Here is a 9,849-nt window from a genome sequence, read left to right as displayed (position 1 = left end):
CAGTATTTTAAATATTCACTGGCCGCCGAAATTTAAAATGGATGAAAAAGAAATTCTCTTAAGTAGCGTTCTTGAAACTGCTTTATCAAACTCAGTTCATATTTTCAGTTGGAGTTCGTGATGTGTGTGAATTTCCTTTAAATGAAACCCGAATCTTTAGTAATACAAATATTGGGAACTTCGATTACTGTAGGTCTTAGGGTAGGCTCGCTTGGACTTTGACTAAATACTATGCTTTAGAAATTTATCTTTAGGAGATAAATTTGGGGGGTTTATCTTTTTATATTTGCTTTGTTTCAATTTATTTAAATAAAAGTAGGCTTTCTAGAAGTATGTTCTATAGTACCACTTAACCTCGGTTACTGTCCCAGTTAAGCAGTTTTCACGAATGTGGAAAAATAGTAGTGTTTTTCTTTCATACACGCGTATATGAAAAATTTTTACATTGATAGAGAATTATTCGTAAAAATTAAACTAAATTTACTGTTAGTCTCTAATTTTGTTCTGAGATAGCCACGCTGTGGCATTAAGAAGGATAATCAAGGAATAAGCCAGAATGTTCAGAAAGGGGCTTTACTTTTTATTTTTAATATTATTGATAAATTTTGTTTAGTCGAAGCGATGTCTGCGTGTCTTCCCCCGCCTCCCCCATAAAACAGCGGGACAGAAAGTCCTGAAAACTCCAAAAGGGAAATATTTACTCAGAGGTCTATTCAAATTTGCTTAGTCTCTGACCTTCTCCTGTGTCGTACAAATCCCTCGTGCGGCAGAAGTAGTTTGTCTTTACTCGGCCACCGTCTCGTCAGCGTTACGGAGTATTTTGTCCGCCTGCCGCCGCCGTCCCAGATATTAATCACGGAGTTCCAGGGACAAGGAACTTGTGATATGGGGGAGCCGGCTGGTGTTGCCGGCACCATGGAGTCACCTTTTAGCCCGGGACTCTCTCACAGGCTGGATGAAGATTGGGGTGAGTGGGATCTGAGAATGTACCAGGGTGGCTCGGGTTCGCGTCTACAGGTTTCTTCCTCCCTACTTCCGCCCACTCGTGGTGACAGGTGTGGACCAACCCTGCCTGGGGAGTGAGCCCCCTCGTCACTCCTGTTCGTGCCCCTGGAAGAGTCTGGGAGGATGGTTCAGCTTCTGTCCTAGCCACAGGGAGAGTAGAATATTGTCTAACTGGAGTTAACTATCGTTTTTCACTGTTCCCGCTGGGGAAATACCGGGTGATCTTTTTGTGTGGCTAACGCTGGACGTCGTTAGGAGGTTTAGGGCAAAATGGCTGGGACGGCCAAAAAGGCTACAAGCTATTTCCTGAGTGTGAAATGTGGGCGGTGAGCACAATGGAGTGGGTTTTTGTGTGTTTGGTGTATATGAGAGAATGTGGCTATGTACAAGAAATCCTAATCTTACAGCTTTTACTATTGGTTTAAGCCTGATGTCCATCTTGGCAGAAAAGCAAAACACCCAAGCACCTGACCTCGGGTCCCTGCTTAGCTACACCTAATACTTATGGTGTAATCCTGACTGCTCTCCAGATACAGCTGTTAATTTTCTTGTTAATGGATATTTTGTTTGGTTTGGTGGTCAGGAAGGGTGGAATGGGATGAAGTGGAAATGAGAATGGAGAAACTTTGTTAGCTAAGTATTTAGAGGAGACTTTTATTCTCCTCTTGATTGCAAGATATAATAGTAATATTGTTCTTAGGTTCCAATATGAATTTGGGATTGTGTAGGTTCCCAAATGGGCCCCCTAGTGAGCCTACACCACTCAGCAACCTCGGAATTGGGGGGAACCCAGTTTTTCTTTCTCCCTTGGATCAGCATTCTCAATAGCAGGAGTGGAAGGAATCTCAACTTTTTATTGAACAAAGTCATTTAATTTTTTCAAGGGCAGATGTTCTCTAAAACTATATTCTATTGGAGATTTATTTCAATCATTGGGTAGATTTTTTAAGAGTTGCTGGAAAACTTAAGACTTTTCTATTCCCATTTTCCCAAGCCAAATACATTAGTGACAGTAACCATTTATTTGGCACTTTGTGTCAGGGACCCTGCTAAACTCTTGACATGAAGTATTTTGTTTAATCCTACCAACAGTCCAATGAGGTACTGTTTCTTTTAGAGATGAGGAAACTGAGGCTAACAGAATTTGTGCTCAGATTCTTAGAGTTAGTTAGTGGCAGAAGAAGGATCAGACCAGGTTTTTCTACCTGCAAAGTCTGTACCCCTAGCATCTATTCTATAATGCTTTCCTAACTCATGTCTACAGATTTTATTCTTCCTAAGATCCCTGGTTATTAATAAGACTACTTGAATATATTGGGTAGTTATGATTTATTTTGTCAGCTAGTCAGCTATTATATTTTCATGACATTTCTTTTCTTTCTTTTTTTTTTTTTTTGGAGACGGAGTCTTGCTCAGTTGCCCAGGCTGGAGTGCAGTGGCACGATCTCTGCTCACGGCAGCCTCCACCTCCTGGGTTCACGCCATTCTCCTGCCTCAGCCTCCCGACTAACTAGGACTACAGACGCCCGCCACGACGCCCGGCTAATTTTTTTTTTTTTTTTGTATTTTTAGTAGAGACGGGGTTTCACCATGTATTTTCTTTTTTCTTTTCTTTTTTTTCTGAGATGGAGTTTCGCTTTTGTTGCCCAGGCTGGAGTGTAATGGCGCGATCTCGGCTCACCGCAACCTCCACCTCTCGGGTTCGCGCGATTCTCCTGCCTCAGCCTTCCGAGTAGCTGGGATTACAGGCATGCACCACCACGCCCGGCTAATTTTGTGTTTTTAGTAGAGACGAGGTTTCTCCATGTTGGTCAGGCTGGTCTGGAACTCCGGACCTCAGGTGATCCGCCCGCCTTGGCCTCCCAAAGTGCTGGGATTACAGGTGTGAGCCACTGTGCCCGGCCAGTGACATGTCTTAAACTATAACTGTGGGACACTTCCTGGTAGCATTATTTTATGTCGTCTTCTGATACCCAGGCTGCATTTTCCAGACTTATCTGATCACTTGACTTAATGTTCTCTAACAGAGCATTCAGTTCTTTGTAGTCAGTTCACTGACTCACTTCTATCGGATATCCTGCCCTGCCCCTCCCTGAACGTGCCCATTTCCATTGTTTTCCAGGTTTCCCTTTTCAAACTGTTAACAGTCTTCTCTTCTTTGAACACTTTAATTTAATTCCTTAGGTATTCAGTAAGTAGGATAGATTTTGTTGGCAATAGAGTTTCATTCTGTGACAGTTGCTGTTTTGGATGTTCAAGTACTTCACTGATTTACTTGATTTTTTTTTTTTTTTTTTTTTTTTTTTTGCTTTTAGAGACAGGGTCTCGCTCTGTCGCCCAGGCTGGAGTGCAGTGATGCAATCATAGTTTACTGTGACCTGGAACTCCTGGGCTCAAGTGATCCTTCCATCTCAGCCTCCTGAGTCGCCAGGACTACAGGTGCATGCCACCACCATGCCTGGTTAATTTTTAATTTTTGAATTTTTTGTAGAGACAGGGGTCTTGCTGTGTTGCCCAGACTGGTCTCCAACTAGCCTCAGTCATCCTGCCTCAATCTCCCAGGTGCTGGGATTACAGGCTCAAGCCACCGTGTCTAGCCTTGATTTTTTTTTTTTTTTAATATTAGACACTATCTAGTTAAAATTTAAAAATCAGATTATGTAATTAGTATGTCCTGTGATTTTAACAACTCTAAATAATTTAAATAAAGTGATTAATTCAGAACAGCCTGTGAGGGATGTGCTTTCCTTTTTCTTTTTAACTTAGGTAATGAAATTTAGAGCAAGGGTCTTCAAACATTTTCTGTAAAGGTTCAGATAGTAAATATTTTAGGCTTTGTGATTACATGGTCACTGTTGCAACTACTCAAGTCTGCTGTGATAGTGCAGGAGCAGCCAGAGACAACATAAACAAATGAGCATGGCTGTGTTTCTATAAAGCTTTATAGACACTGAAATTTGAATTTCACATAATTATTTTAAATAATAAGCCTACTTTTTTAGTATAATTATAGATTTACACAATAATTAAGCAGATAGTACAAAGAGTTCCATGTACTTCCCCTTCATCCCCAGCTTCCCCTATTGGTAACATCTTGCATTAGTGTGGTACATTGGTTACAATTGATGAGCCAGTATTGATACATTATTATTAACTAAGCCCATCATTTAAAGTTCACTCTGTTGTACATTCTGTGGCAGGGATCCCCAGCCTTTTGGCACCAGGGACTGGTTTCATGAAAGACAATTTTTCCACAGGGGGTGGGGACGGGGAGGCACAGGAAATGTTTTCGGGATGATTCAAGTGCATTACATTTATTGTGCACTTTATTTGTATTGTTATTACACTGTAATATATAATGAAATAATTATATAACTCAACATAATATAGAATTAGTGGGAGCCCTGAGCTTTTTTTCCTGCAACTAGATGGTCTCATCTGGGGGTGATGGGAGACAGCGATTAGATCATCAGGCGTTAGATTCTCATAAGGAGCGTGCACTCTAGATCCCTCACATGTGCAGTTCACAATAGGGTTCGCACTGCTATGAGAATCTAATGCTGCTGCTGATCTGACAGGTCGTGGAGCTCAGGCGGTAATGCAAGTGATGGGGAGTGGCTGTAAATACAGAGGAAGCTTCGCTTACTCACCCACCTGCTGCTCACCTCCTGCTGTGTGGCCTGGTTCCCAACAGGGTTGGGAACCGCTGTTCTATGGGTTTCAACAAAGGTATAATGACATGTATCCATAATTACAGTATCATACAGAATAGTTTCACTGCCCTAAAAAAGCCCTATGCTCTACCTGTTTTTTCCTCCTTCCTCTTCCCTACCTCTGGTCAGGTAACCACTGATCTTTTCACTGTCTCCATAGTTTTGCCTTTTGCAGAATGTCATATAGTTGGAATCATACAGTATGTAGCATTTTTGAATTGGCTTCTTTCACTTAGCAATATGCACTTAAGGTCCCTCCGTGTCTTTTCATGGCTTGATAGCTCATTTCTTCTTAGCACTAAATAGTATTACAAAAATACTATTTACAGTGTTACAAAAAATAGTATGTATGTTCTATAGCCTATTAGTCTGCTTAGGCTGCCATAAGACAACACCACAGACTGAGTGGTTTAAACAACGGAAATTTATTTTCTCAGTTCTGGAGGTTAGAGTTCAAGATCAAGATGGCCTCATGTTCAGGTTCTGGTTAGGGCCCTCTTCCTGGCTTGCACATGGCTGCCTTCTTCTTGTGTCTTCACATGGCATTGAGAGAGAGAATCTTCTTCTTCTTATAAGGCCACAGTCCTATCAGATTAGCGCCCCACTTTAATGACCTCATTTAACCTTAATTACCTCCTAAAGACTGTATCTCTCGATACAGTCATATTTGGGGTTAGGGCTTCAACATACGAATTTTGGAGGACACAGTTTAGTCCATAAATTCACAGTTTGCTTATCCACTTACCTATTGAAGCACATCTTGGTTGCTTCCAACTTTTGGCAATTATATATAAAACTGCTGAAAACATTTGTGTGCAGGTTTTTGTGTAAACATGCATTTTCAAATTGTTTGGGTAAATATCAAGGAGCACAACTGCTGGATTGTGTGGTAAGAACATGTTTTTTGTTTGTTTTGTAAGAAATTGCCAAACTGTCTTCCAAAAGTGGCTATACCATTTTGCATTCCCACTAGCAATGAATGAGCATTTCTGATGCTCCACATCCTTGCTAACATTTGGTGTTGCCAGTACTTTGGATTTTAGTCATTCTAATAGGTGTGTAGTGGTATCTTGTTTTAATTTGCAGTTTCCTGATGACATATGATGTTGAGCATCTTTTCATATGCTTATTTGCCATCTGTATGTTTTACCCTCCTCTCTCCTTCTCTGTTCTCTTTTACTCTTGCTTGAATTAGTGCAAAAGCTGCTTTATTCTGCTTTCTTCTTTCTTCCCTCCTCCTCCTCCTTTCTCGTTTCTCCTTTTTCCTTCTCCTTCTTCTTCTGTCAGCTCTACTTAAGATATGTGTATCAAGATCAGAAGCTTCCGTCTGCCACTGTGGTTTCTTTTATGTCTTCAGTCTCTTCTGTGAAGGTTCTCTTGGCTTTCTAGCACTAAACCAAAATCTGGTACTCCTGGATGACACAACTTCCCTTAATGCCCCGGTGAACGGTTGCCAATTTTATTCTCAAAACCTTTTCACCACAGGGCCTCTGATGGTGGGATAGATGTCTCCATTGTCCTTCACTGCTATTCTCCTTTCCTCCTCCCTAAAAATATCTAAGTTTAAATCTCATTTTGTCACAATATCCCATCCTTTACCTCTCCTGATTCCTGGATCACTCTCTTTCACTTGTTTTTTTTCTTTTAGAGATGGGGTCTTGTTCTCTTGCCGAGGTTGGAGCTGGAGTATGCAGTGGAGCAATCACAGCTCACTGCATCCTCAGACCCCTGGGGTCAAAGGATCCTCCTGCCTCAGCCTCCCGAGTAGCTGGGACTACAGGCACATGCCACCATGCCTGGTTTCTCTTTGACTTTTTGAAAAAATTTTGCCACTAGCTTACTGTTACTTTCTTCACCATTACTTCCATCATGATTCTTGGATGATTTCAGTATCCTTAGAGAAGATCCTTCAGATACACTGACCTCTCATTTTCTGGACCTCCTCTTTATCACTGATCTTACCTTTTACCCAGTCTCAGCCATTTGCTTTCCTGATCATAAGCCTAAGTCTTGTCACTGCCAATAACATCTCACTTTCAAACATCCTGCTCTGACTGCCTTCACCTGTTTTACCAGCTTACTCCCTTTAGTATTCCAGTTTCAATAGTTGTTCAGTCCTTCTGAGATTTTGCCATGTTTCCAGTGTCTCTTATTCCCTTCAGTTCGTCACGTCCCTCTTACCCAGTTTAAATACCGTGGACAATCATTGTCACCATTTCCTTCCTTTCACCTTTCATATCCGTGTCTGTCTCTTGTCTGGTAGGTTTCTCTTGGATAAACCTATTAGTTAAATTCAGTTTTGCCCACTTCATGCCTGCCCTAGTATGCTGAATTGGCTGAAGAAAACACTTCAACTCTCCTGACTGGTCTCACTTTAAGTGTTGCCAGACCAATCATATTTCCATGGTTGTCTCACTGTCCCATTCTGATGATTGCTTTATAAAGTTTCTTCTATCTTCAAACCTCCAACATCTCTCCCATCCTTTGAATCGGAAGAGAGCTTCTACAGTCTCCCACTACCTCATTTACCCACCTACCAAGATGTTTGCTTTCTCTTTTGTTACTGAGAATGAATGGCTTCTTGCTCCTAGCTAGAGCCAGTCCTTCCATATGTGCTTTAGATTCTTCCTGTTTTGTTCAAGAATATTGCTCAAGCTATTCTTCCTCCTGTTTCCTGCGTCAGCATTTGCCCCTCTACTAGATCATCTCTGTCAGTAAATGAGCATGTTGTTATTTCTCCTGGAAGTACTGTTTCTATATCTAGATAGTACTCTATCTAGAGTAAAAAAAAACGAAACAAAACCAACAAACTCAAAACTCTCTTCAGATGTTACTTCCCCTCTTGCTGTTACTGCATTTCTCTACTGTATGTTACGGCAGAATTCCTTTTAAAAAATGTCCATGTTCACTGACTCTAGTTTTTTATTTCTCCTTGTCTCTTGAACCCAGTCCAGTCAGGTGCCACCATTCCACTGAAACTGCTGTTTTTTTTTTTGAGACAGAGTCTTGCTCTGTTGCCCAGGCTAGAGTGCAATGGCACGATCTTGGCTCACTGTAACCTCCACCTCCTGGATTCAAGCGATTCTCCCACTTCAGCTTCCTGAGTAGCTGGGATTACAGGCGCCTGCCACCATGCCTGGCTACTTTTTGTGTTTTTTTTTTTTTTTTTTTTTTTTTTTGAGACGGAGTCTCTCTCTGTCACCCAGGCTGGACTGCAGTGGCTCACTCGGCTCACTGCAAGCTCTGCCTCCCAGGTTCATGCCATTCTCCTGCCTCAGCCTCCCGAGTAGCTGGGACTACCGGCACCTGCCACCATGCCTGGCTAATTTTTTTTTTTGTATTTTTAGTAGAGACGGGGTTTCACTGTGTTAGCCAGGATGGTCTTGATCTCCTGACCTCATGATCCACCCACCCACCTCAGCCTCCCAAAGTGCTGGGATTACAGGCGTGAGCCACTAATTTTTGTATTTTCAGTAGAGACGGGGTTTCGCCATGCTGGCCAGGCTGGTCTCAAATTCCCGGCCTTAGGTGATCCACCCGCCTCGGCATTCCAAAGTGCTGGGATTACCGGCGTGAGCCATCATGCCTGGCCTGAAACTGCTGTTTTTAAGGGCACTACTGATTTCCGCATTGCTAAACCCAGTGACTGTGTCTCATCTTATTAAACTTATAAGGAGTAAATGAATAAATAAATGGGCAAGGTGGAGGTGAGGTGGGAAAGTTTGTCGAGTACACTAAAAATAATAACTACCATCATTTACTACTGTTGAGGGAAATCTAATAGTGTGGGACTGGTGCAAAGGATGTAGAAATAGGCAATAAGTTTTAGAGATACTTTGGGGTAACTAATGCTAACAGTTTCTTATGGATTCTTTTGGAATGTTCTATAAATATATGAGTATATTTATCAACCCACCTTCAGTTATTTTTTTAACCACAGAAAAGTCGAAAGATCAGTACACTGATAAACCTGCGTTTTCCTTATCTAGATTTACCAACTGTTAACATCCTGCCACATTCACTTTATATCTTAATATTACCCACACTTTCCTCCTCTTTCACATCTGAAAGTGGGCTGCAGATAATATGAAACTCCTAAACACTTCACTATGTATTTCCTAAGAATGAGGAAATATTTATTTTTAAAAAAGCATCAATTCATTTTAATATACTTTATACTTCAAAGCTAACATCACAGGGTTCTTTTTCACCTTCTTGCACCACATGCTTGTATTTCTCTTCTGCCGCTATGAGAGTCCTGATTCCCAATAACATCCTTTGTTTTTATAGGCTCACTTTAGCGGCTCTGTTGGAAATAGACTGAAAGAGGGGCAAGGACAGAAGCAGGGAGACATTTTGGAAGTTGCTATAGCAATCCGCATGAGTTACAACAGTAGCAGTGGAGTAATGAGAAGTAGTTGGATTATGGATATGTACACACACACACACACACACACACACACACACACACACGTATACATACATACATTTTAAAATTTTGAAATAGTTTGAAATCTATAGAAAAGTTGTAAGAACAGTGCAAAGAACTCTTGCATGCCCTTTACACAGACTCCTCAGTTGTTAAATTTTACTGCATTCACTCCATTTCTCTCTTTCTCCCTTTCAAGAGAGAGAGATGTGTTGACGCATCACCTTTAAATACTATAGTGCATACTCTCTATCCTCCTGCCCCCCAAAACAAGGCCACTTTCCTGTATTACTACCCTATATTTCTTCCAGTCAGGAGATAAACATTGATACAACACTGTCATCCAATTCAAAGACACCATTCAAAGTTTGCCATCTGTTTCAATAATGATTTGCTTTTCTAGTCTGGGATTTTACTTGCAAACACTCATTGCTTTTACTTATCATGTCTCATCAGTGTCCTTTAATCTGGAACAGTTCTTTAGTCTTTTCCTGTCTCTAATGTCCTTGACAGTCTTAAAGAGTACAAGTCTTTTGTTCTGCAAGATGATCCTAAACCACTAAGGGGTTCCTTGGAGAAATGACCAATTCCAGGGCTGGGAAAGTGCAAGGAAAGTGCAAAATAAGCCTGGAAAATCTTGGGCCAGAAATTCTCAGCAAATAAACATGTTAAAAAGAACAAAGGCCCCAATATGAATGAACT

At 41.2% G+C, this 9,849-nt stretch overlaps 1 protein-coding gene across 2 annotated transcripts in view; it reads left to right on the top strand.

The window, feature by feature from the left end:
* Positions 1-723: 723 nt before the first annotated feature.
* The window catches only part of ATF6 (activating transcription factor 6), a 212,740-nt gene continuing 203,614 nt past the window's right edge, over positions 724-9,849 (top strand). The window contains exon 1 of one of the 2 annotated variants that reach the window (XM_054479470.2): positions 724-967. In XM_054479470.2, coding sequence (XP_054335445.1) covers positions 886-967 — 82 coding nt within the window. In that variant the 5' untranslated portion in view covers positions 724-885. The remainder of the gene's footprint in view (positions 968-9,849) is intronic. The other variant, XM_054479478.2, reaches the window with a different exon arrangement.

Source organism: Pongo pygmaeus, chromosome 1 (genome assembly GCF_028885625.2).
Source record: "Pongo pygmaeus isolate AG05252 chromosome 1, NHGRI_mPonPyg2-v2.0_pri, whole genome shotgun sequence".
Lineage (NCBI taxonomy): Eukaryota > Metazoa > Chordata > Mammalia > Primates > Hominidae > Pongo > Pongo pygmaeus.
Note: the sequence above shows the minus strand (reverse complement) of the source record. Positions and strands in the feature narration are given on the sequence as shown.